Raw genomic sequence first — 27,797 nt, 5'->3', positions numbered from 1 at the left:
AATTCAGCTGCCCGAATCATTACCCGAACCCCCTCCATCCATCACATCACTCCTGTCCTCCAGCAGCTCCACTGGCTCCCTATCCAGTCTCGTATCCAGTTCAAAGTCCTCTTGCTGACATTCAAAGCCATCCACAACCTCTCACCCCCTTATCTATCTGACCTCCTCCATGTTCCCACTCCATCTCGCTCTCTCAGATCCTCTTCCTCACTATACCTGTCCGTCCCACCTGCCCGTCTCACCACAATGGGGAGCAGAGCATTCAGCCGCTCTGCTCCCCGCCTTTGGAACTCCCTTCCACCTCAACTCAGAAATATGGACTCATTCCCTCATTTCAAATCTGGACTCAAAACCTATCTGTTTAAACAAGCCTATTCATTGTAACATCCATTCATCTGTAATTCTAATTGATTTTAACTGGTTTTTAATTTATTTCTTGTATTATTTTATCATTTGTTTTATGTATTAACTTTTATGTATGCCTGTACGGTGACCTTGAGTGTCAGAAAGGCGCCTTTCAAATAAAATGTATTATTATTATTATTATTATGACTCCTTGATCTGACTAGTTATGAAACATATCCCATACTGTGATTGAGACCAACAAATGCTAAAGCAGTATTAAAGCCTCTCATTCGCATGTAAAGGTCTGGCATTACGGATCCTGAATCCCTATGATCATGACATCAGTGCACCGGCATTCTGTAAAGTCATTCCTGAATCATCAATCTCTTTCTGTATTGTAAGAATAAATGAATAAATTAACAAATGAATGAATTCCCCAGACAAAACCCTTGAACTTGTAAAGAAGGCTCTATTTACTGAATTTAATCTCAAATTTCAAGGTGCATTTTGTTTCTGTGCGATTCAAATTAAACAAATAAATAATATGTTGTAAAGATGTGGGAAGGTACACTCAGTAGAAACATAAAATATCTTGTTAAAGGGCCTCAGGAACTTACTGAACTGACCCTAAAGGATGCACTTTCTCAGCTTGCCACACAAATTGTGAACTCAAAAGCTGAATTTGGATATTTTTGTGCAGTTTTGTATGCAGCTCAATGATCACAGGTCTGGCAGGTGACATACAGTACTCACAGGTCTGCTGTCTCTTGCCCTTGCGGGAGGTTTTGCTGGACTCACACCACACCGTCACACAGTCCTCCAGAAGCTTCAGGCTCCTGTCCTTCCTCCAACGCTGGGATCGAACCTTTACCATCTTTGATCCCTGCAGCATCACACGCACATCTTCATCGTCCAACACACCTATGACACACACACACACACACACACACACACACAACGTTAAAATAAATTCACCTTCTGTTATTTCAGTCTGTCCAACACACCTGCTACATGCTGTAAATCTGAAGTGTCAAGTCTCCAAGAGTTACACATGGTGTAATTCACTCATAATGTGCCGTCCCAAGGTTGTTCTCATATTCAGGCTATACGTGCCAGCGACTAACACTTCCCAGCACTGAGTCATTCACTGCTTTGATATTTCATCCAAAATATGAACCAAAATCAACACATTACTCAAACATTACCTCCAAAATAAATATATATGTGCACACTCACACATAGTGGAGGTGTGAGAGCACTGGCAGGTCAGTCTACAGTCACAAACATGAGGAATGATGTCATCCCACAGTGACGTAAGACGCCAATTTCTGTGTGTCGACGTCAGCAGTAATGACTGCACGTATGAAAATTGGAAGGCAAAATTAACTGTCCTTCTTTGTTTTTGTCATACTTTCATTCTTAATCATCAACGGTATGTTTGTTGCTCAGATTAAAATGGCTTTTCTCTCCTCCACAGGCTTGTGCAAGCTTGGAATGTTCACTAAGCGCAATGGTGGCAAAATGGCCAGTAGTGCACAATGAGCTCTTTACAGACTTTTCAAAGCTAAGTTAAGCCTGGCTGTGCAGTCCATGTGCTACAATAGGCTGAGCTGGAAAAAAAGAAAAGAGAGAAAAAAAAAGAAAACAGGCTGCGGGAGGAATTCAGTAAAAAATGATTTGTGCTCGCTGAAATCTGGCTTATTTGCACACGCTCGGTTTTTTTAGTGACAATTCAGCGTATACAATACCTAAAGGAATTAGGTAAAACCTTGCTGACTAAAATTAGCAATCTAAAAGCTTAGCCTGCTAACTTATTATTGCGCTGTGGTTAAGAAAAGCTCAATTGATATGAATTACTGCCACCAGAAAATGCATAAAAACATACACTACCAATCAAAAGTTTGGGGTTGGTACATGTCTTTAATCATCTGTTTACTCATGCCATAATAGTTCAGCATTATTTGTGCCAGGCAAACAGTCATGTGAATAAGCTGCAGTCTAAAAGCCATGTTTGCACTGAGAAGAATGACAATGACTTAATGCATTTAGTGCCTTTAACTGGATTGAGCAGTGAATAATGCAAAGGTTTTCACACTGAAATACAGTATGCAAATGTTGTGCAAGCAGCTGTTTAGTGAATTCTCCACTGATTCTCTGCCAGAGCTTTAACTGGGCTCAAAAAGGCCTGAAAAAACGATAGAGGTCACGATCACAGTGAAATGGCTGCTGCGCATTCATTCACAGCATGGAGATTTGCTCTAGTCAACACTACTTCAAACCCTCTTATCTTCTTCAGCTCTCTGAAGTGTGATAAAACATTGCTTTCTTTCATTTTTAATATATTTTCAGTCAATTAAATCAAAGAGAAAAACTGGAGTGACAGTAAGGGACCTAGAAGTAAATAATATAAAAGAGAGGATAGAGGCAGTGCAAACTCCCTCAACTGCTTCTGCTAAACAGCCAAGAGTGTTTGCAGCAAAGAGACCCTCACCACGGCAACCAGAATATAAAGACCCTGATAAAGTCTCTCTGACAAGCGTGTGTGTGTTAGTGTGACAGCACAGAGGTCAGGGGGAAAAGCTGAGGGATGGAGGGAGGTGTTATTTTGCTACTGGGAACACGGCAATGAAATGCCATCACAAACTTAACTAAATCACGGAAATGAACGCTTTCGTGAAATATATGATTTGAGGTCAAAATGACCAAAACTACACATAGAAATGAATGGAACTTTTTGGAAAAACCCATTCATTTCAATGTATAATAGAATGTGTGTAATATAATTCTACGAGTAACAGAAATTAAGTTTTGACAAATGAGAAGACTCCAGTCATATCAGCAGTGTTGTTGTTATTAACTAAAACTATTGTTCATTAAAAGAAAGAGTTTGAATTTAAAGTAAAAACTTAAACTGCGATGAAATACGTTTAAAGGGGCTATATGTGACATTTTTCATGTATTCATCTTTTTTCTATGTGTGAACAGCTTGTATTGAAACTTAAAAAATGTGACCTTCCCCGACTTCTTAGGTTGTCTATGATAGCCTGATGGTTTTAATGTGAAGGACTTGAGACGTTGGCCCAGTACCAAATGACACAATGTGAACTTGCGGTCTTGTGGACTTACAATAGCCATTGTGTGTGCGTGTCCGTTAAGTCAACAAGACCGTAGGGTATCCCAAATCCCAAATTTTGCAGAGCTCGCAAGCACTGTAGCAGACTTCTACCCGACAGTCAAAGAGGCATAACGTCACTAAAGTGTGGACTTGGAGGAAGATTGCGAGGACTTAGGTTTCCATTTGGGACAGAGATGAAGGATGTGACCTTTACGCGCAATAGTGTGGGTTTAGTGTGCATTAAGTGCACTGAGATTTAGCGTTTTAAAGTCACCCTCTGGTGAAAATCAAGCTTTTAATGTTGTTTATATGTCTATGTGGTGTTTGTAATATGCTTTAAGACAAACCATGCGCAAATTCGTCGGTCAGCACCATTGCTGACTATTTTCTCTTTAAAACTGTGGTGAACCAAGGACAGTCTCAAAATTGCGGTTTGAAATCGCTGGTGTTTCTGATATCACAAACTACCTTGTAACCAATTACGTCAACATGTGATCTTTAAATGAGCTGGTGTGAGTGAGTGGAGGCAGGGCTAATTTGCATATTCATAGAACTGCATATACTAAACAAGGCAAGGGTGTAGAGTAGATTCAAGCTATTTTAAGGCATGAAGAATTTTGTTTTCAAGGAGAAAACATTTAAATGTGTAATTTTGGTGGTCAAAGATGAGTTTTAAGGGATACAATTATTGACTACAGGGGGACTTTAAGACCTGGGATATTCTTGCACACTTACAGTACTTCGTGTTGCGTGCACACACTCTCAAGTGGCCAAGACTGCAAGTGTGGGTATTTTGACCATGAAATTAATGCTTATACAATGTTCAAGATAATGCCAAGAGAGGTACACTCTGCACTCAATGCGTTACGCAAAGAAAAGGGATTAATTCAGACTATTGTCTGTCTATTGTCATAGCCAGATCTATACAGTCTATAGTCTTAAATATTCTTTATATCAAACCATCATAACAGTCTAATGTTACTTCATCTGTCAACATGATGCAGATAAATTGCAGAGCTTTTGCAAATAAATGCACATTGCTATGAACTGCTGCTTTCTCACCACAGATTTTTGTTATGTGTTTATTTTGTTATTGAGAGAGGAAAGCGCGCAGCACATCTAAACGTCACTCTCAGCAGTGTGGACAGCGTCTGGATGTTCGTTAACAGTATTTCATGCAAACACATTTCCAAATTATATTTTTTTTACTTCTAAGCACAGAACTTCACAGTGAGTATTTTGGGGCATTGAAATACGTTCAGTCTCTTGTACGGTACGTGCACACGAGTGCGAGAACGAGCAATACGTTGCTGGCTGCAGTTCACTTAATGGCCACCGGTGTCGCTAATAACAAGGGTTTCTGAATTCTACATCTAGCCCCTTTAAGTTAAAGTACTAAAATAGCTGAATAGAAATATAAAAAACTAAAACATATTTTTTTAAAACTTTAATTAAATTAAAAACTTATAATATAGAAAGCTAATTCAAAATATTAATAAATAACACTATAATAGTATACAAGTAATACTAAAATAACACTGCATATCACAAGCCTAATAAAAGCTAATGTATTTTACACCGAGCGTGTCACCTCGATGAAACCAAGTTGCAAAAAATGGTTCATCATGGCTGTGCTGTCACAATCATGGATCTCATATTAGAACCAAGTCCCTGAAGGTTTCTGACTAAAGAATTTGGCGCATTTTGTTTTGTGAATACACCACAATGTATAGACTATTCAAAGGGTTTAATGTCAAAAACCTGTAAGTGCAGCACAGACTACATCGGATTGCAACCCACAACACAAAGATGATGTCACTTATTTCATATGCAAACAGGTTAGCCAGTCATAATAGAGGTCACTTACTTAGAAATCATAATGATACAGTACTGAAGACAGGAGACTTAATTCTAAGGGTAAGTGAGAATGAGGAAGAGGAAGCTGGTCATGCAAAATGAAAACTACCACTTCAGTTGATTTTTGGATAAAAAAACCTGGATTAACTTTAAAGTTCACTACTGTTCAAAACTTTGGGGTCAGCAAGATTTTTAGTGCATTTTTAGAAACTAATACTTTCATTCAGCAAGGATGCATTAAACTGATAAAAAGTGATTGTTAAGACATACATAATGTTACAAAAGATTTCTATTTCAAATAAATGCTGTTATTTTAAACTTTATTTTTTATCAAAGAATCCTGGAAAATGGAAAGAATCCTGGAAAATGTCCAAATCATGGTTTTGGACAAAACTATTAAGCACTGTTTTCAACATTGATAATAATATGAAACATTTCATGGGCATCAAATCATCATATTAGAATGATTTCTGATGGATCATGTGACACTGAAGACTGGAGTAATGATGCTGAAAATTCAGCTTTGACGTCACAGGAATAAATTAACAAAGTAGAAAACAGATATTTTAAATTCTAAGAATATTTCACAATTTTACAGTTTTTTATTGTATTTATCATCAAATAAATGTACCCTTTACATTAAAAACATCAACAAATTCTACGACCCCAAACTTTTGACTAGTAGTTCTTGTGTTCCTCTATTCTAAGTCACTTTGGATAAAAGTGTCTACTAAATGTATACATTTAAACATAAAAAAGATGAAAGAAGAAAAAAAAGATGATTATATGAGTGAAGAGGTGTCTCAAATTTTATTGCACACATGCAACATATACCCCCAGTTTCACAGACAAGGCTTAAGCTAGTCCCAGACTAAAATGCATGTTTGAGCTGTTTTAACTGAAGCCAACTGGCACCGACAAATCTTAAAATATGTCAATGTCATTGTTTTGTCTCAAGATGCACAGCAGTAATGTTTTTTTCTAAGGCACATTTATAAAACTACTTAAATGTCCTAATTGAACTATGGCCTAATCATGGTTTAATCTGAGCCCTGTCTGTGAAACCAGGCCTTAGACTATTACGGTTCCCTACAGTTCACCTAAGGTGCATCTTGTCCATAGTAAGCATATCTATATTTAGAATAAATGTGAAGCAATTGCATGGATGACTTATTCTCTCTCGTTACTTGCAGAAGCACAAGTGCAGTAAACCAACTAGAGAAACTTGGGAGCAACTTAATATATATATATATAGCAAATCTCATTTCTAAAACAACCTCTTGATTATTCCCACTGGAGTGCTGTATTTTGAAGTGCTGGCATAGTAACATTGAATCACGCCACTGAAGAGCACCAACTTGCACAGCCTCTTCATACAAGCCACTCAACATTATTTTACAAGTGCAATAAATCGGAACACTAATAATATTTCTAGAATATCTATGGATACAGTAGCCATGGCAGAGATAAATCAGCACTATGGCAGCCATGGAACAGGTCTAACTAAAACATTCAATAAAAATAACTAATTCTCCATAAGTTGCTATGGAAGTAATACTTATGAGCACAACATTAAGTACAGATAATTAAACTGAGGCAGGGTTATCGCCCACTCGCAATAGTTCAAGCTAAGCTCTTTCTCAAGTAACTGCAGTCACAGTGCTGTAGTTATGCAAAGAAGCCAGCGAATGTAGACGAGTCTTCACAAGGTCTTGTACTTGATATAACGACAATATTCAGCACATTCATAAGTTAATGCAAAAGAAACCCAGCTAAAACAGGCAGAGGTGTGATACACAACTGATGAAAGACCTGCCGAGTTCAATAAAAGCGCTGCAATAAAAGACCAGCGCTGTAAAACAATGATATAAACACGCCCTACAATGTTCATGAAGAATGCTGCATAATACTACGCTAGAATACAGTAATTCCAGGATTACATGATATCATATAATGACATCCATTTTAGATCGTTTCAAATACAGTCATGTGAATAAGAACTAACACCCTTTAGAATTCTGTGGTTTTATGTATTGGGACATAAACATATGACATATTACCCCGTGCCACTATTTATTTAACAAAAACTAAGCCAAAATGGAAAAGTCATGGGTGACAAACTAAGTACACCCTTACTGCTTCCATAGGAATTAAGAGGGTAAGTAGCAGTCAGGCACTGCAAATCAAATGCCTTTGATTAATTGATTATCAGCAAGTGTGACCAACTCTATAAAAGCAATTGAATTGAATTGAATTGGCAGTTTGCTTCTCTGGAGCCTTCAGGTGTGTGTTAAGTTAACACAATGCCAAGGAGGAAAGACATCAGCGATCTTAGAGAAGCAATTGTTGCTGCCCATCAATCTGGGAAGGGTTATGCAGACATTTCCAAACATTTTGAAGTCCATCATTCTACAGTAAGGAAGATTATTCACAAGTGGAAAACATTCAAGACAGTTGCTAATCCTCCCAGGAGTGGACGTCCCAGCAATTTCACTCCAAGGTCAGATCATGCAGTGCTCAGAGAAACTGCATAAAACCCAAGATCTGTATCTCAGCCTCTACTGGCCAGTAGAATTACAAAAAGACAGGACAAGTATGGCATGTTTGAAAAGGGTTGCCAGGAGAAAGCTACTTCTCTTTAAAAACAACATGGCAGCACGGCTTAGGTTTGCAAAGTTCCATCTAAGACTTCTGGAACAATGTCCTTTGGACAGACGAGATGAAAGTGGAGATGTTTGGCCGTAATGCACAGCGCCACATTTGGCGAAAACCAAACATATCACAGCATATCAGCACAAACACCTCATAGCAACTGTCCTTCACGCTGATGGAGGGCTGATGATTTGGGCTTGTTTTGCAGCCACAGGACCTGAGCATCTTGCAGTCATTGAGTCTACCATGAACTCCTCTGTATACCAAAGTATTCTAGAGTCAAATGTGAGGACATCTGTCCAACAACCAAAGCTTGGCCGAAATTGGGGCATGCAACAGGACAATGATCCCAAGCATAGCAGCAAATCTACAACAGAATGGCTGAAAAAGAAAAGAAAGGTGTTTCACTGGCCTTTTCAAAGTCCAGACTTACTTAGTTTGTCACCCATGGCTTTTCCATTTTGGCTTTATTTTTGTTAAATAAATAATGACACGGTGTAAAATGTAATTTGTTGTTGTTCATCTGAGGTTTTATTTACCTAATTTTAAGACCTATTAACGACCAGATGAGTTTTATTATGTTCTGATACGTAAACCATAAAATTCTAAAAGATGCCCTTTCTTTTTCACATGACTGTATTTTTATCTCTCCACCCTCTTATCGTGGTTCACTTCAAAAGCGTGAAGGATAAACTGGCACATATTTTAGTTTGGTTTCAGAACTGGGCTGATACTAACAAGACCTGTGTTAGTCTCAGGTATTCTTGCTGCATAACATGTAATGGCAAAATAAACGTTGATTTAAAAAGTAAAACATGTTGAATTGTTTGTTACGTGGACAGCATGGGCCATAAGTGCAGGTGTTGGTGATCTCAGATGGAGTCATGCTGCTGAAAGGCAGAGATGAGACGTAAACATGAGTGGGAAAATAATACGTTTGTGAGAAGAGTCAGTGGTTACGAGTGAGGCAATGTGGTTAAGCCAGTTGCGAAAGAAAATATATCAGACCATACCAGTTACTTAAAAAAATATATATATATATATTGTACTGCATTACATACATTGTAGCAGCATCAAGTCTTAAGGGAATGTTCACACAGGATGTGCTCTTGCATTCAGAAACAAAAGGTTGTTGAAAAGGAACACAAAGTTTCAAATAATTAATTATAACTTGGAAAGCTGTCTTAAAAAAACCCAAAGAGCTCTATCTGATGCATGTGTACACAGACCAAGTATTACAGTAAGCAAAAGAACAGATGCATGAACTTTCATTTAGTTTCCTAATGTACAACACTGCAAGAACATTGAAATTTTGAAAACTTTGCACATATCGTCCTCAAGTGCACCCAACTTTGATCCTTCATATGAAAATGATATTAATGAATGATTGATTACTGTAAAACAGGTCTAAAGACCCTATAATTAAATTGTTTATTATAGTGCATTACTATAGACAAAAAAAAAAACTCTAAAAATGATTCTCACTGCAGTTGGAATAACAACTGCTTCCAAAAAAAAAAAAACGAAAACGAAAACGAAAATCATTTTGCATCACTCACATACATACTGATACAAATGCTAATACGCTCAGCCAATCAAACTAGAGGACCAGAACTAGGCCTAATTAAACTGTTTAATTATAATTGTATCAAATCACAAATGTGTAGCCTATTTATCGCGTATTCTTTCCCAAAATCATGGTTTAAAAAAGTCCCAAAGACAATAAAGGGTTAATAAAACAGCAAATCTCGTGAGTTCACAGTCATATGTCATGTTTCGCAAAATGAACAGATGTCAAAAAGTTAAAGGTCTTTATTGATTTAGTGCGGAATGGGTGAATTTGCTCATATGACTTAGAAGTAGTTCGTTGCTGAGATTGCGCTTAGGCTACTGTCTGTAAAATGACTGCAAACTGTCTGTATGTTAAACACAACATGCATACTTAAAGTAACATTCACACTCAGGAGTATAATAGGCAATTTTGTCTTAATGTATGATCATCTCACCAAGCTTCCGAAGTGGATCGTGGGTTTTCGACTCGAACCCTTTAGTTTCAGTCTGAACGGTCTCTGGTTTCTTCTTTCTCCCCAACATGTTGAATATATGCCGTCGGTTCCAGTCAGTAATCCTTATAGCCGCCCTGAACCGAGAGGTAAATGTGAATAATCAATAGACAAAAAAAGTCCAGAAGTGCGCGTTTAAATCTTTCGGTCAATGCATGTGTAGGCAGCGCTGCTGTTGCTGCGACGCCTGTCGTAACACTTGACGCTTCTAAAAACGCAGCGCGTAACTCGAGTCCGGCGAGGAGCGATAAATATTTCTCTGATGAACTCGAGTCACTCACTCACAGACTGTATGAGAGAAACTGTCTGGATAGAGAAATAGGTTGCGTAATTGATTTGTTAGCCTACTTGTTTTTAGCCTGGAAAAGTTTATCTTTGGAGACACTGTTGCAAACAAAAATATAAAATGAGGTTGAATGAACTTCACAAAGACCCAATTCCTTAGACTCCACCTCTCGTGTTTATTCAGAGTTTATTTTTTTTGTTCTTTATTCAGAGTTAAATGTCTCTGCACTGTGTGAGATTCTGTGTGTGACAGCTCACACACCGTGATCAATGCTGCCATCTGCTGCCATACTAATTTCACGAGTTCACATGTTAATGAAATCTGATGTAATATTATAATGCGTATTTGGCTTGCTGTCCGGGGGGAGGGCTCCGAGCTCGGAATTCGGCCCGACCCCAGAGTACTCCCCCCCTATGAATGTATAGATCATAGGTATCTTATCTATGAGCAGACCCATCTGAATGTGAGGTGATGGGGTGGTGGCGGGATGCTGAGAAATTTGTCATGAGACAGGAGGTAAGGGAAGGCTTTATTTATAGGCTACTGGCTTCTTCTTGTGCTGATTGGATGATTACCTGAACATGCTCCTCCCGAACTTTGTTACATAAAACTTCATGAAATGACCTGAAATAAAATAAATTAAAATTCGATAAAATAAAACAGGATAAAATATATGAGAGTAATAATAATAATAAAAAAGTAATCGAACGGGGTAGTGACTTGGTTGAAATAATGAGATTCATAATAAACTCACACCTTCACACATCAGAGTAATAGGCTACTTAGCCTACCTTCTGTTGAGATTCAAATTTAATACATTTAGTGATAACGCATTCTATTATCAAAACGGCAGCAGTCTTTCTTTGGTAAGGAAATACATGAACACACACACACACACACACACGCACACACATTAGACTTTGATGAGTCTAATGGATAGTATAGCCATTGTGAGTGTTTAACGTGAGAAAGCTGTCATGATGTTCATGGAAAATCTGAGAATCTATCTTTCAGTAATATCTCCTCGTATAGGTTAAAATATTAATTCATGATAAATAATAGAACAGATACCCATAAGGAAGTGATTGATAACGTTTTTTGAATTCTTTTATATTGAAGACTGTAAAAGAAATACAACAGGCTAAACCTGTTAAACAACTTTCATCGAACACATTGACCTGTATACAGGTTTTACAGTGCTGTAAACACACATACACACACTGGTTTCCGTGTTTTATGGGGACTTCCCTTAGATGTAATGTTTTTTTACAAATATTATATCCCCTAACCCTCATCACAGAAACATTCTACATTTTTAAAAAACTAATTAGTATGATTTATAAAGCTGTTTTCCTCATGGGGACCAAAAAATGTCACACACACACACACACACACACACACACACACACACGGAAGCTCTGTCACTAAATAATTGACATTATATAATAAAACATCAGCACCAAGGTCAAAGACATCTGAAATGGCAACTGTGTATGATGTGCATTGCATAGCTATGTCTTCTTGATCAGACACCTCTTATTATTGATTAGTAGATGTGAAAAGAATAATCACACGTGTAAATAATTGAGACGAACTACTGTCAGAAACTCGTGTGGTGTATTGAAGTACAAACATGACTTCAGTACAAGACAAAGGACAAAACCCAAATGAAATAAGCTCTGCAATAAGATTTTATTATAGCTTGTGACAGACACTCTTTGCAGGTTAGATCTCTGTTCTTTTCATTGAGGTGAATAGATTTCTGCATAGTATTTGTAAGTCACAGAGAAAGGCCATTAACAGGGAAAACAGTCTAGTGGAGTTAAAACAGGTACACCCCAAGATTTCCAAATAAAAGTACTTATTATATTCATACAAAATTTATGTATAATATATACTGTGTATAAAACAAACAAACAAAAAATATTAAGGAAAACATTTCAAGTAACATCTTGAAAGAAATGACTGTGCACCTAAGTGCACTTTTGTAAACCATATAAAAACTAAAATAAAGGAAAAAAAGAAATGACAATATAATATATGTATATTTACAAGGTTAACTTAAGCAAGGCTTTGTACAAATGTTACAAAATCGTTTGACACACATACTCGAGCACATACTGTTTACACAGGCAATTTCAGACACACATACACACTCATTTGAAGTTATTTGACCAATGAGCCATTACTCAATGTAAAGGAATATGTGGGAAGGTGAACACACCACACTGCCTCTTATGGAACTTAATGTAGCGAGTTAATGGTTGAATTATGCACTTGCGCTGAGCTCAACGGCCTGTGTTAAAACTAGTAAAACTGTCAACACTGTTCCTGTTTTGCTAACACTGTTTAACCAATACTGTACCGGCACGTTCGGAGAATTGGTTCGTCTGGGACTCGAGAGCACAAAAGCACTGAGTCGTGAGGGTCTTGGCATTACAGAATGTTGTCATGTGACTGGCCAAGAAAAGGAAGAAGAAGAAAATGTGAAAAGGAGATGATGATGAAAAAACTTTGGCAACACTGAAAAGCCCCTTTTGCCATGCAGCTGAAGTTGGTCAGAGAGAGAAAGAGTGATGTAAATTAGTGCTCACAAACCTAAAAGGTCGTTCACACGACTGGATTCATCTTCATTAAGAATGATTTCAGGCAACGTAAGCGACTGTGACATGAATTACTCATTTGGATAAAAAAAGAGTTCTTGTTTATGCAAATGAACTGTAATGTGAGGCAGCGACAGTGCATGGGAATACAGACCAGGGTAGAGTTTAGTGTCGGATCCCTTTCAATTCATGGAAATGACGTTTTAGGTCAAATTGGCTAAGCCCTACAGCAAGTTGATTTTGAATTGGAATGAAAACTGAACAATTTAAGGAAATTACAATTTAAAGAAATGTATTAAAAAAACAAAAACAGTTAATGACATTCTGGGAAATAAAGTGTTTTTTCCACCTTGGTCCATAAACTGAATCTTAATTCTTGTAAAATTCAAAGAAGTATATAAAAAATAAGCACACATTTCTATAGGTGACATTTCAAATGAAGCAGAAGTTTGTCTTGATAACTTCCATTTCTTGTTACAAATGACAATTAGGGCGTTTTCACACCTGGCTCAATTGGAGCATTTGTTTTGAAACCTGGCACAATTTACTCCCTTAGTTTCGGTTTGTTTATGCATTATACTACCCTGGTAATCCAGAGTTCTCGCGAGAGCACAAGTTGAATTTGCTCAGCGAGTTACTCTGGTGTTGAGTAATGATGCTCATTAAATATGCCCCTCGATCTGAGCTGCACCAATCACATCGGGTTATCTGATATAGGCGGGCCAGAGGCGAGCTAAACAGAAGACGACAGCGCTGTGACGTCGAAGTCATTAGTAAACATTGCAAGATGGCTATGGATGAACAACTCGATTATTGTAGCGGCCAAAGCCGTTTCAAACAACTGGTAAGTCCCTTGCACACTGAGTCCGAAATTCATGTCCGAAATTTTCGCACGTTAAAAAATAAATACGACCTCACGGTATGTCAATCACGCTTGTACACTGCCTCCGAAACTTTCGTCCGTCAAAAAAAAAAATCGAATCAGGTTCAATTTTCGGCGTTTTTCGCATCCGTACCAAGCATTTTGAATGGCGTTTTGACAATTCAGAGCCACCGAATCACGAAAGCGAAAAAACGCATGCGATAATTTCGGACTCAGTGTGCAAGGGCCTTTAGACTTGGCTTTTTATCTAAAACAGGAACAGAAGATGGCGCTCGAATCCTTCCTTTGCAAGAAGGACGTTTTTGCTGTTTTGCCGACCGGATACGGTAAGAGTCTAATCTACCAGTTAGCTCCGCTGGTAGCTAAGCGTATGGGGTTTATTGTTGTGATTGGTCGTCGTAGTGTTATCCAATTGTGTGCACTGAGATTTTCAAATGCACGCTTGGTGCCGCCCCTCGAGCTGGGCGATTTTCATTAGTCGACGCCAGACCATTAATCTTTTAGATTTAGGTCTGGATTTCCAGGCTAGCATTATACCATGGTCTGTCTGAATACTCGATTCTGATTGGCTGGAAGGTGTGCAATAAAACACGTTTAATGCACATGTAGTTCCAAGTCAGTTGAATCACCGTTCTATATTAATGCGCTGTTTTAAGCGCACACACATTTATAAGTCACTCTCACACAGAAAGCGGACTCAGCGGAGACCGTGCTACGCACAGAAACATTCAGGAGCACAGAAACTTATCAACGAAGCCCTGCGACTTTTAGTAATAGAATAGATTCGGTACAGACTCGCTACGTTATATTTCTCAGCAACGAGGGGGTTACGTCGCTATTTTGAAGTAATTGTAAACTCACAGCTTCATTATTAATAGAGAGAGACGCTAAACAGACGCAGGAACGCACCTCTCTCTCTCTCTCTAATTAATTCAAATAAATGCTATAATTCATTCATTCAACAAAATGTAGTCTTACACACTATTTTATCTCGGTGTCTGTTTCAAAGCAGACAGAATGCTAGATCTAACGAGCCGTAACTGACGAAAATAACCGTCAATTTTATTCTTATCGCAGCTAAAAACCAAAGACCACCTCTTCATTTTAAAATGTAATTGTTCTTTTTCGAAACAGGTGTGACTTGCATAAACGTAAAAATATTCAATTGCATAAAAATGTTCTTTATGAAAGCGAACCAAGGGAGAAATGCAACTTTGTAAATCCCTGTTTCAGAGCAAAGCAAACAATTGACAGGTCTGTAAACCCCCTTACTGCAGTTTAATTTAAATTTCAGTTCATTTGAATTCCAATTTATTCAATCTGAATTTCAATTGGGCATCCTGTTTGCTACCTCACTTTAAATTCAATGCCAATTCAAAAACTGAACTGGAAGTTTAAAGAATGCTCAGTTCAATTCTGAATGGTGCACAATGACGCTCACATAATTTGCCACCTGGTCCAGTTTGACACTGCAGTGAGTATGAACGTCTACCGACCAAAAGTACTCTACAATGATGTTAATCGCTGTCAGTGTGAACTCATAACAAACATACGGATGGCGCAGCTACAACACAACACAAATCCAACTCTCTTGGTTCACTAGCCTGTACACACCATCACTGCTACAAGAAATCACGAAAACGCGAGGTAGGCAGGGCCCGACGTGCAATAGGGGCTTCAGTCTCTGAGCACTCTGGGTGGGACTCTCCAACGTCCAGCTTTTCAACAGGGGGGGGTGAAGCTATCGGTTTGGGGGGTAGCGCCGGTGTTTTTTTTCCTGAACAATCTGTAGGCGAGACCACCACTGTGTGCCTCCTCCACGCACGTCTCTTTCTGCGCGTCTCAGGCGAGAGCTGCTTCCTCAGGCCGACGCTGCGCAGGTCATCCGCTGAGCCCATCAGCCGAGCCCGTACCTGATCCGCCAGGGAACCCTGCCCAGGGGACAACAAGCAGCTCTTACTTCCAAGACCAGCCAAGGATGTTGGCGTACACTCTTTTCTCACGCTAACCTCTTTGGAGGATTTGGCTTTTGGTGGAGGAGACGGAGAGCAATCAGGGATTTGATTTGCACCCGACTGGCGTTCTCCCTCCATGGCGGAGTTGCTTGACAGTTCTGAAAGGTCCAACGAGGACGCTTTGGCTTTGTCTGACTTTAGCCGACGCCGTGCAAGGGTGTCGCACTGTATGAGGCGGTGGGAGTTAAAAGAGTTGCGGCTGTGGAGGCGCTGGGAGGCGGAAGATGAGTGAGAGGAGGTTGAGGGAGTAGATGAACGTGCTGCGACATCGTTCGCTTGGTCTTCAGGGTTGGTAGTGATGTGGAGGGAAGGAGGAGGCGGAGCGAGGGCGGAGCCAGAGGCAGCAGAGGGAGTCTGGGATTTGCAGTGCGCATATAGGAAACTGCGTGGCGCGGTCGGTTCGGGTGAGGCCTGCGAGTTTTGATCGGAACGGGTTGGTTTTTCCGGCCTCTCTTGGGTGAGGGAGCGCGAGGCGAATCCGCTTTCGTTATCGGTTTCACTCACCAGTTCACTGTGCTCATCATCTGCATCATCGCCCCGCCCCTCTGATGCTAAGCTCCGCCCCAGAGTGGACAAAGTAGAGTAGCCCGAAACAATAGACCGCGCATCATCTCCTCGCCAGCTGCGACCTTTCACTTCAGACCTTTGCTCCTCCTCCTCGCTCAGCAGCACAGCTGGTGGCGCTTCCTCTGTCGAGGAAATGCTGGGAACTACTTCCTCCTTCTGTTCCTGTGCCTTCTGTCTCTCACTCTCCTCTTCCTCATCTTCCTCCTCCTCTTCTTCTTCATCTTCCTCTCCCTCCGCTCGAGGGGCGCAGAAGGATGCCACCCGCCCCATCTCTTGCAAATCGTCTTTTTCGGAGACACAGGATTTAATGGGTTCGTGCTCAGAATCGTCGTCTGTGCTGCTGCCGACGAGACGGCCGTTGTGCCGCTTTCGCCGTTTTCGGGTCACAGCCGACATAATCGATAACGTCAGGATATCCTTGGCAGTAAAGTCACGTTTTGATCCCCACGACCCCTAAGTTTGAAATATAATACAATTAAAATTTTGAAATATATTTTTATTAATAAATATTAAATGCATTTATTTATTATTAAATATGCATTTAAAAAGATAAAACAAAAACATTCATTTACATTAAAACTGAATAAAAAACCCCCATATAATTCATATTAAATATTAAAACAATAAACTAATATTAAATCAAGAGGGAAAGTATATATTATAATAAATAAAATAAATATTAAACAATATTAAATCTAGAAAGCAAAATTAAATATGACTATTATATTGGACTAGCATCCAAATGCATAGAAAAACACATTCAAATACCTACACTATACTATTAAAACAGAACAAACATATTAAATAGCGTTTGGTCATTACTGACCTTAGATTTTGCAGAATCACTGTTGGTTGAGTCTGGTCAGTTAAAAACAGAGAGAGATAGGGAAAGAGATTGTGAGAGGAAGTTAGTGAAAATAAAAAACATTTTGGCACCATGTTAAATATATGGTGTTTTAATGAGAGGCACAGAGGAGAAGTGAACTTTTGTGGTTGTCAGTAAGTTAACTTAAAGGGATAGTTCACCCAAAAATGAATTGTCATCATTTACTCACCCTCGTGTTTCAAACCTGTCTGAGTTTCTTTAGATATTTTGAAGATATTTTGAAGAATGTTGGTAACTAAACAGTTGATGGGCCCCATTGACTTCCATAGCATCAAAAAAATAAAAAATACTATGGAAGTCAATGGGGTCCATCAACTGTTTGCTTACTGAAATTCTTCAAAATATCTTCTTGTGTTCAGCAGAAGAAAGAAACTCATACAGGTTTGGAACAACTTGAGGGTGAGTAAATGATGACAGAATTTAAATGTTTTGGGTGAATTATCCCTTTAATACATTAAACAAGACCTATAGCAGCCTCTGTGTCAATCATTAAGCATTACCCCCATAAACAGTGATTGTGAGACAGTGTTCACAGAAGATACACTATAAGCAACATCTGTGTAACAAACGACCAGCCACTGATTGTCAGTTAATGTTCCAATGTGAACAGGGTCATAGAAGAAGAAGTGAAGGAGCCCATATATGCAGCAGCCAGTGGTAAAGATAAAGCGCACACTGATGACATCACGGCACATACTGATGACATCAACCCATGAAAGAAGCTACGGGAGGGGCAAGGGTAGAATTGTAATTGTAGAAACTGTAATTGTCAGAGGGGGAGAAGGACAAACCAAACACAATTTTGCCACAACACACAGGCCCCGTTTACCTGGCATGGGTGTCACTTTGTATTCAAAAGTCACAACTGTGAAGCCTTAGCTCTTCAATATTTTGCAAAAATTATTTTACATGATAATTACTTTTGTGATACAAACCACTACCATTCAAAAGTCTTTTTTAAAGAAATTAAAATTATTTAACAATGGCATATTATATTTGTATATAACAGTGGCGCAACTGATTAAAGTGACAGAATTAAGCAGCACAACTGTTTTCAGCACTGATGATAGTAATAAATGTTTCCTGAGCAGCAAATATATATTAGTAAATCATATTATTATGATTTCTGAAAGATCATGTGACACTGAAGACTGGAGTAATGATGCTGAAAATTCAGCTTTGACATCACAGGAATAAATTACATTTTTAAAATATATTCAAACAGAACAGGTACTTACGAACTCTAATAATATTTCACAATATTACTGTTTTTACTGTATTTTGATCAGATAAATGCAGCCTTGGTGAGCATAAGAGACTTCTTTTATAAACAATCAATCAAAAAATAGTGTAAATACTAGTCAGTGTATCTGCTCATTTAAAAGTCAAAACTGAAATTTAACCTATAACATTTTGACTAGAAATGTCCAAAATCATTTTAAAAACAATTTATATAGCACACAGAGTTGCTATTTTTAACTTAGACCCGTATACTATCATGCTAAAAAATAACCGAATATTAGATACACCCCTACTAAGATATTTCTGAATGTGGTTGGTTTGAATGAGGAGAAAAAAACTGAATTTAGCACTTCAAAGTAACACAGATGTTAATACCAGGTATAAACGGGGCCCATAAGCACCTTCATCGCTTGATACAAACATTAACGTTCCCACTTCTGCATATAGTCATTAAATACACACTCCTGAACACACACAAACACAAAGAGAGTGAGAGCTTGGCAGGGGAAACCCATCCTACCGCAGTGGCTGTTCCACAGGCTCAGCTAAGAAAGGAATGCAGAAATGTACAGAGAAAGACAGCAGAAAGTGAATATAATGAAAAAGATTCTTTAAAAACCAAAACTTAGAAGTGTAGAGCATTCAACATGCAGGAAAACAGAAACAGGTTTGACCTGCTGTCTATTACTGTCCATTCACATGCAGATGAAAGTATGTATCTAGTGTTAGTCATCTGAGGTGGAATATGACTGCTAGCCAATGGCAGTTAGTCAGGAGAATACAGGTTAAGCTGTCTCACCTGACGCCTCCCCTAGCAGGCCTGTCCGGCCAATGTTAGAGAGGAGGTGATCTATGTTTGGGGCGGGCTGAACATCCTCCGTGTCCACGGGTGTCTGAGGGGCGACATTCAAACATTTAGTCAAAACACATGAAAAACTGTCACATTTTCTTTTCTTTAAATGCTTAGTTTAGTCATATACTGTAGATGACTTGATGATTCATAAATGTTTTTTTTATGATTCTCAATAACATATTAAATATAAAGAAAACAAACCTTTTCATCCTTTTCGTGTTCGTCAACGAAAAACCAGATATACTGCGTAGAGAGCAAGAAAACCATTGTTTAAAATAATTCAAATGGAGGCTATCTGTAAACTCAGAGGTGTGTTTTGTCAGCGGTGCGCCTCACATGCTGAATGAGTGTCTCGACAATTTTGTAGCGGTCAGGCATGTGGGTGACCATGTCTGTCATGTTGTCCTCTGAGGTCCGGACAAGAGTGGGGCCAAACACCAGCGCCAAATTACGTGGCTCCATCTGCACAAGTGCACCGTAAGACTCAACTACCATAAACAAGCATGCTACTGTATGCAGTTTAAATGAGCGGCTCTGCTGCTTTTTTAATGTGAAATTTCTCAAGCATTATGAGATGAGAAAATAACCTGAACCTGACTTTTTTATTACTCTCAAATTTGAACCCAATTTAAATCTGAATAGAAATGTGAAGATTAATAACTGTAGTCTTCAAATATGCATTGTAAGTCATGGTAAAACTGTTATTTAAAATACTGAAATATCTGAATAACAGAAAATCAAGCATTGCTCACCTTGTTCTTCTCAGAGTGGTCTGCCACAGTCTTTAGGTGTCCAATTAGAAATTTTAGAGTGTGGAAGTAATAATCTGGTAGATCACGGATCTGCAGGAAGAAATGGAAAAGCGCAAAAGAAAAACTAAATCAAGGAGAATACTAAATAAATGCTAAATGCTGCACATACACTACCATTCAAAAGTTTGAGGTAAGACTTTATTTAATTTTATTTAGAAAGGACAAATTAATTTTGATCAAAAGTGACTGTAAAGACATTTATAACGCTTCAAATAAATGCTGGTCTTTTGAACATTCTATTCCTCAAAGAAAAGAAAAAAAACACAGCACAACTTTTTTTAACATTGAAAGTTCAGCTTTGCCGTCACAGGAATACATTACATATAAATATTATTAAAATATAAAGCAGTTATAAAAATATATGTCTCTTAATGTTTCTTGAGCAGCAAATCATCATATTAGATGATTCAGCTTTGTAATCACTGGAATAAATTATGGTTTAAGCTTGTATCAGAATGTGGTGTTTAAACAAATATGCTGAAAACACGTTCATACCAGTTTCTTCATTGTCCTTAACCTATCACTGGCACTCTCCATCCGATTGGCCTCAATAAAGTCATTGTATTTGTCTTCAGTGGCATAGAGAGAAAGAGAAATAGAGGAAGAAAGAAAATGTAACTACAGGACATTTTATACAGCTTTTTAACAAGGTTTCCAGTAATTGTATTGTTTTAGGCACATAAAAGCACACTAAAATCACAGTTAGCACGCTCATAATCTCACCATCAGTGAAGAGGGGTTCTGGGAGTTTACGGAAGAAGGACTTCAGCAGGCTGCTGACCACATTCAGGTCCTGCCATCTCTGTACAGGAGGAAAAAGTGAAAGTAGTTGTTGTTGAAGTTCTCAGTATATGAGGAAGCAATCGCTTAAACATGGGAAGTGAATATAACTAGTATGTTGCCTCCCAAAGAGCCAGAGGCAGTTTAACAATCATGGTGTCTCTGACCGAGATCGTGTATAAACATCTCACCTCCTCAGCGATGTTGATGTCTACACCTTTGTTGAGCTGGTCCTGCAGACAGGACACCACTGCATTGTTTCCCGGCACTCTGTAGATCCCCGTATACTCCAGACCCATTTCCTCCACCAGCCCGCAGCAGATCTCCACAATCTGGGGAATGAACTTCACAGACAAAAACACATACACATTAAAGCATACTAACATAAAGTAACCAGTAAGCATTAGAACTACATTCAGCACACCGCAAAAAGCACACACCTTGTTTTTGGCAGCAGGCTGGCAGTCCTCTAGACGGACCCCAAAGGCTTTAGGGCCTGCCTTCTTAGTCTTCTTCATTATATTTATGCCCCAAGGAGATTTAGGGGGGCTGCTCTCATCTTTGGCCTCGTGTTTTGGGGAACGTGGAGGTGCACTGTTGTCTTGCTTACTGAGCAGAAATGTCATTCGATGCACTCTGGGTGAGGAGTCTGGTTTATTACCCGTTGGACTAAAGGAGGGAAAACAAGAGGAAAAGGATCATTTTGACTTTGGAATAGTAAAATGTAAAAAAAAGTGTTGACAATGGTCTCCAATCTCACCTTTGCTTCCTGTAGTCATTAAGTTTCTTACTTATGAGAGCCTGTCGTGAGAAACCCAATTCCTACAGACAAACATGACAAAGGAGCATTTCAATTTCATTGGAAAAATAAATAATTGTCTCATCCTAAACTCTAACGTTGCCATGCTAATGTTGCCATGTTGGACTGTGCAAACCACAAAGCCACAGTGTGTTCACTCTTCAGGGAAATCAACCAACAAACAGTGTTGTTATCAGTAATGACAACTACAACAAAAGGTAAATGAAAACTTTTTCATTTACTAAAATAAAACAACATAATTGGAAAGACTTCATGACTCAAAATAAATCAAATAAAATGAATGTATTATGACCATATTCACATTTATTAGCACACCTGGCAGTGAAAGCAAAGCCTGCTGACAGTGAACGGCAGTAAGAGAGGAAGCAGATCTCAAACACAAACACCGTGTCAACATGCATTAGTTCCTATACTGGCAATGACAACCTCAAAAACCAGTGTCATTCGTAAACAAATTGAATCTTGCCATTTCACTCTGTTTAAGCCCTCTATGCAACATCATTATCGTACTCTCACCTCATTGTCAGTCTTGCTGCTCTCTCTGATGACTCTGATCCACTCCAGCATGTCCTCTCTGTCCTCCGCCTGTAGCAGGTATTCACAGAAGTCCTGCGTGGACAACCTCAGCGCGTGCTTGCGCTTCGTTTCGCTGTACGCTATGTCCACAAGGCAGCCCCGGATGCCGATTGGCTGCTCATCGTCGGCCCCGCCTCCCAGCGCCGCCCCTTTGAGAACTGCCTCTCGCTTGTCTTTGTAGAGGAACAGGGAATGGGACCGAAGCACGGAGAACACCCGCCTCCATGGCCAGATGGCACTACCCACCTTCTGCAAGAGAGAGAGAAAAGACAAATCTCATCCATCAGATCATACAGGTACTGTAACTAATTAGTCATTTAGCAGACACTTTTATCCCAAGCTACTTATAGCATGTCGAGTTTGAACCAAAAACCTTCTGGTTGCCAACCCACATCTTTATCTAAACCACTAATAACTGCTCTCCCAGATTATAAACTAACCCTAATCTCGCGGTCTCTTTCTCTTACCTTGCCCTTCTCAGTGTGGATCTGTTTGAAGTGGAGCCATCCTTCCCTCTTCACGTCACTGTAGCTGATGCTGCCCAGCTCCGAGGTAGAGTGTCGTTTAGAGCGAGCCTCTTCAGCAGCACCCAGACTGTCTAGAGACTAAACCATGACACAGGACAGAGATACACACAAATGTGACACTGACATGGAACTACAGTATACAAAGAACCAGAATACAGGAAGAGAACATTTAAAGCTGTAGACATTTTTTACGTTTTGAAACAAAAAAGAGACTTTTTTATTTTTTAATGCATGTCCTTAATCTTGTTGAGATTGATTAATCTGTGCATGCATGTTATTACAAAGAAATAATTTGTAATAATTAAAAATTCAATTTCCCTAGGGAAAAAAAACCTATTAAAATATATTTATTTCATACTGAGTATAGTACAAATCCATTAACATATTTACTGACATATCACTTAAATGACTATATATATATATAGAAGAAAGAAGAAACTTTGGTTTCACCAAAACTCACCCCTTCAGTGAAAAAGCTCTTGACTCTTTTTGGAAGCCTCCTGTTGAAAGAGCACAATGAGAGTGTGTTTAAAAGTAAAACATTTAACATCCTTACTGAGGTGTGATTAGTATTTAATGCCAAATTTACACTGTAAAGGTGGCACAGAAGCACTTGTGAAGTGTCTTTACACAGACTCTTTCATGCTGCTCTGAGGTGGCAGAAATGCATTTACACAGCTATTTTAATAGTATACTTTTATACTAGGAGCTAAGGTGTGTCAGAGTAGACACAATTTAATCTGGCTTTTATGCAGCATTACATCTTTACACAGAATTTTGAGCTAACACAGAGCAGCCTTTAAAACACCTGTGCAAAGCTGCCTTTAATATTTTATATAATACTAATAGTAAAGTCCCAAAACTTACGAGAAGACCCGCCCCTCTTCTCTATATGCGTTAAGCCCCTCATCACATGACTTGGAGCGTTCAGTGGTGATGGCCAGCAGGTAAGAAGAACGACGATTAGACTTGGCATCACCTGCTCATGGAGAGAGAGAGAAAGGGAGAGAGAGAGAGACATCCATTCATTACAAACAGTGAAAATGACAAAACGCTGTTATACAGGAGAAGAGAGAGAGAGTTGATGTAGGACAGTTAGTGTGGAGTTGGGTAGGACACAGGAAGTAATCAGATTAGGAGGTGGGAAGGAGGTGATCTTCAGCACAGTCTCAGTAAAGTGCGGTGAACACAATGCACGGGCATTACCGAACGATCACGTGGACTTTTGCAGTATGCAGTACGGCATGCACACATACATTTGACTTATTTGTTCGGTGTGACTACGCATGCAGTAGGGGGAGCTCTACGGCGATCGCATGCAGCTTCTGAATGTTTGCATAACATTTTTGTTGCCATGTTTTCATGTACAGTTCCAGGCATTGATTTGATCATTTAGTAGTAACAGTGTTTCTCTTTCTCTCTGGATCACTCACTGCTGCCGTGGGAGAAAAGGCGGTTGAGGGGAAAGGTGAAGGTTGGGGAGGCGGGGCTTGTGGCCACAGCAGGGGCGGAGTTTATACCGCCACTGGACACGACGGAGGAGGCGGGGACATGACGTGCCCGCAGATCTGCACTTGGACTGGTCGGCTCATCTGTGGGAGGAGTGGAATGGAGGAAAGGAGAGGAAAAGGGGAAGGAAGGAAAAAAGGAAAGACGGAAGACAAGAATAAAAGAAAGTTATATTGGTAAAAGGAGAAAGATTGAAACAAGGCAAACCAAAAATAACAAAAACAAAGGAAGGAAAGGTTAGAGGGGAAGCAAAATGGTGTTGCACAGTTAATTCAAATATATTCGGATATCACAATAGTCCAAAACACGAGAGACTTCCTCTCTAGAAATATAGATCATATAAATGTTATGTATAAAACTGAATTTCCAAACACTCAATTTACTGCACAACCTAATGAGAGGTTTGATTTACACACTCATACGCAACATTAAACAAATAATAATAAAGAGAGAAGAAGGTAAGGAGAAGCTATTGTACGTACTGTATCTGTGTGTACCCACTGGTCATGTGCTAAATTAAAAACATTAAAGTATGTGATACATGACAAAGCAAATGGCGAATGGCGATGAGAGCTAAAATAAGAAAAAAGAGAAAGAATAAATAAATAATCAAACAGCATTTTGTACCTGACTCGTAGCCCTCCATGAAATGTGCTTAGTGTGAAAATGAGATGTAAAAGTCCTCTTTGTATTACCACGTGGTTTCAGTTCTTGCTTAGTGCTCAGTGTTGTATGTGACTGATAGGAAGTGGTTGGTTGTTGCAGGTATGCTTTTATAGCAAACTATTCTAAGAAAAACGTTAACCGTTTTAAGCTAACACATTAAGAGATACATCTTGTCAAAGTCTTTTTTCCCCCTCAAAATCACACATAACCATGTGTAAGTAAGATGAGTGGCACCTTAAATGAAGTCTTTGAAAAAAAGTTTTCAAGGCATTTGCTTGCTGTGTCAGGTTTTTCTGGCCCTCCAGGGGCAACATGATCACTTCAAAAACACAATTTGGCAGAACATTCGTATGTCAGTGACTAAGGAGATTCTGCCAACCGGCAAACCACCAGCAACAACACCAATCCACACCATCAGGTGGCAGCAGCGCACAAGCACCACTGAACAACAGGGTTTCTAAGCAAGAAGTCAAGGTTTGGTTGGATAGCATGGTCCTATTAGCACCTGCGCACAAGTAATTTGATCAGATTTTGGCCACAGGACTAGATCAAATTTTCAAAATGGGCTGTTTAAAGAAGAAGAAGAAAAAGAAAAAAAAAAGGATTCTGAAATGAATCATGCAATCCAGTGTTGGTTTTAATCTGGAATATATCAAAATGTGGTTATTTGGATAGCTTTGATCCAAAAACAAAACAAAACAAGATTTTAGAAATGATCCTGATCCTTCTAAACAACAGGGCCCTGCAGGTAGATCTGGCTACACCATCTGAGCATCGTTCTTCATTGACAATCATTCAATTGTAGTAAAAGTAAAGGTGCTCTTGTGGTGTCATCGACCAATCAGTCTTATCATCATGTCATTTTATTGCTTAATTAATCACATGACATTTAGCTCAGGTGACTAAATCAATAAAACCTGGTTGAGATGAAACAGAATGCTTTCTCCAGGTCTAATATAGACCTTCTTGTTTCTGAAAGCAATCATAATAGTGTAACTGACTATCTTTATCTCATGTCATCCATCTCTTCTGACTCCATATGAATCCACTCCTTTCCTTCTTATTCATCACATTCATCAATTTATCACTTTAACATTGATTACATCACAAACACATCAACCGACCTGCAATGAAATGTCTTCTTAAATCAAGTGAATCCTTCTTTTGATTCTCTGAAGTTTTTTACTGTTTCTTTCTCTCACACTAGAAAGGGAGCAGGGGCGGAAACATTCCCAATCTAGGATGTGGAATCTGGACTGTGCTTGTTTTCCAGCCACTGGCAGAAATAGCTGCTCTGTGGGTTTAACAAAGGCCCTCATTACTGAAGCCCGAGTATGAGCACACGCACACACACACACACACACACACACACACACACACCATAGAGTCTACTTCATGGACATACAGTACAACACTAGCACATACAGAATCCATCTGTACTGCTTCAACATCAGTCACATGCAACTGTCGTATTCTGAGGTTCAGATGAGATGCTGTAAATAACCTCCAGCGGGCTCTCACTGGCCATTCTATAGACATAACCAAAGAGTGAAGAACACAAATACTAACATGGTGAGGTTTCCTTTTATAGTGTCACAAATCAAAATGAAACCAGGCCTGACAACACTGTAATCCGAGAGAAAGTGTGATGAGAAGGGATTTCTCCCCAAAAAAATGTGTTGGGCTTTAAGGGAGACTGGTGAGTTAGCTTATAGCATAGCATGCTAGTGTGTGAATGGTTGGTGGAGTGAAGACTCCTCCCCTTTTTATTGGAGACACAATGACCACATTGAGGGCAGAAAGAGCTGAGTGTGTCGATTGTGTCCAGTAATATCTGAATGTGAGAGAGTGTGTATGTGTGTGTCCTTCACCCCTAACCCCAAAACCTCTGCTCCCTGCCACTCTTCCTTCTGCCATTCTCAGTTCATCACACAACTGTAAAAAGTACAAGTCTTATGCAACAAAGCAAAAGGTACACACTAGGTGAAACAACTATATTCACTCCAAAACAAACTTCAAACTTTCCTCATTCCTCTGAAAAAATATTGGATACCTGAATGAACTGACCCTTCACTAAGCTTTGCCTGCCTCGGTTACTGTTGCTAACAGAGACAAGCTTAACAGAACCTCCAATAGGAATGAACTGGAGATTTCCATGAACAGTATAAGTTTTAGTAAAATGTGTTCATGAAGTGATACAAATTGATGGAGTATTATTCTTATGTGGGCTGGAATGAATAATGATATTTAAAAGCCAATGTTTTTTCTTTAAAGAAAATAGTAAATTTAGCTGTGTTATTTTTTATGCAATGTTAAATAAGCTATGCAATAACCAGGGTTATTATAGTTTACTAAAATCATGAAAAACACTTAAAAAAGTTAACTGAAATAACGTAAAAAAAACATAAAGCTTATTTTATTCCAGCTACATTTCTAATTTTCATTTAATTTAACTTGACGAACAAAAAATAACAAACTCAAACTGAAATAAAAAAATGAATAAAATCTATATTGACATATTTAAAAAAAAAAACTAATAAAAAACGGACAAAATTACTAAAACTTTAAAACTGAAAATATAAACCCATGAATTCAAAATTAATTCACAAGATTAATAAAAATGACAAAAATCTTCTTAATTTTAAAATAGGCGCTGAAAATGCAGACATGGCGTGAATAGGCTTTTAGTTTGTTGCATGTGCCGTAGATTCATATATAGATATGGCCATACGCAATGAAT

At 38.8% G+C, this 27,797-nt stretch overlaps 2 protein-coding genes across 8 annotated transcripts in view; both read right to left on the bottom strand.

The window, feature by feature from the left end:
- Nucleotides 1-10,411, bottom strand: part of plcd3a (phospholipase C, delta 3a) — a 32,651-nt gene extending 22,240 nt beyond the window's left edge. The window contains exons 1-2 of the mRNA XM_084419640.1: nucleotides 9,976-10,411; nucleotides 1,099-1,266 (exon numbers count right to left, since the gene is read on the bottom strand). Coding sequence (XP_084275766.1) covers nucleotides 1,099-1,266; nucleotides 9,976-10,063 — 256 coding nt within the window. The 5' untranslated portion in view covers nucleotides 10,064-10,411. The remainder of the gene's footprint in view (nucleotides 1-1,098; nucleotides 1,267-9,975) is intronic.
- Nucleotides 10,412-11,899: 1,488 nt separating this feature from the next.
- The window catches only part of arhgap23a (Rho GTPase activating protein 23a), a 67,974-nt gene continuing 52,076 nt past the window's right edge, over nucleotides 11,900-27,797 (bottom strand). For 4 of the 7 annotated variants that reach the window (XM_084388692.1, XM_084388691.1, XM_084388688.1 and 1 more), the window contains exons 8-23: nucleotides 24,316-24,474; nucleotides 23,750-23,861; nucleotides 23,343-23,382; nucleotides 22,823-22,960; nucleotides 22,296-22,604; nucleotides 21,720-21,781; nucleotides 21,400-21,628; nucleotides 21,151-21,303; nucleotides 20,903-20,981; nucleotides 20,675-20,748; nucleotides 20,120-20,209; nucleotides 19,704-19,829; nucleotides 19,569-19,610; nucleotides 19,314-19,407; nucleotides 17,213-17,244; nucleotides 11,900-16,839 (exon numbers count right to left, since the gene is read on the bottom strand). In XM_084388692.1, coding sequence (XP_084244818.1) covers nucleotides 15,427-16,839; nucleotides 17,213-17,244; nucleotides 19,314-19,407; nucleotides 19,569-19,610; nucleotides 19,704-19,829; nucleotides 20,120-20,209; nucleotides 20,675-20,748; nucleotides 20,903-20,981; nucleotides 21,151-21,303; nucleotides 21,400-21,628; nucleotides 21,720-21,781; nucleotides 22,296-22,604; nucleotides 22,823-22,960; nucleotides 23,343-23,382; nucleotides 23,750-23,861; nucleotides 24,316-24,474 — 3,152 coding nt within the window. In that variant the 3' untranslated portion in view covers nucleotides 11,900-15,426. Of the gene's footprint in view, nucleotides 16,840-17,212; nucleotides 17,245-19,034; nucleotides 19,060-19,313; nucleotides 19,408-19,568; nucleotides 19,611-19,703; nucleotides 19,830-20,119; nucleotides 20,210-20,674; nucleotides 20,749-20,902; nucleotides 20,982-21,150; nucleotides 21,304-21,399; nucleotides 21,629-21,719; nucleotides 21,782-22,295; nucleotides 22,605-22,822; nucleotides 22,961-23,342; nucleotides 23,383-23,749; nucleotides 23,862-24,315; nucleotides 24,475-27,797 lie in introns of all 7 variants that reach the window. The other 3 variants (XM_084388694.1, XM_084388693.1, XM_084388690.1) reach the window with 3 other exon arrangements.

The sequence above is a fragment of the Rutilus rutilus genome (genome assembly GCF_951802725.1).
Source record: "Rutilus rutilus genome assembly, chromosome: 1".
In the NCBI taxonomy this organism is placed as follows: Eukaryota; Metazoa; Chordata; class Actinopteri; order Cypriniformes; family Leuciscidae; genus Rutilus; species Rutilus rutilus.
Note: the sequence above shows the minus strand (reverse complement) of the source record. Positions and strands in the feature narration are given on the sequence as shown.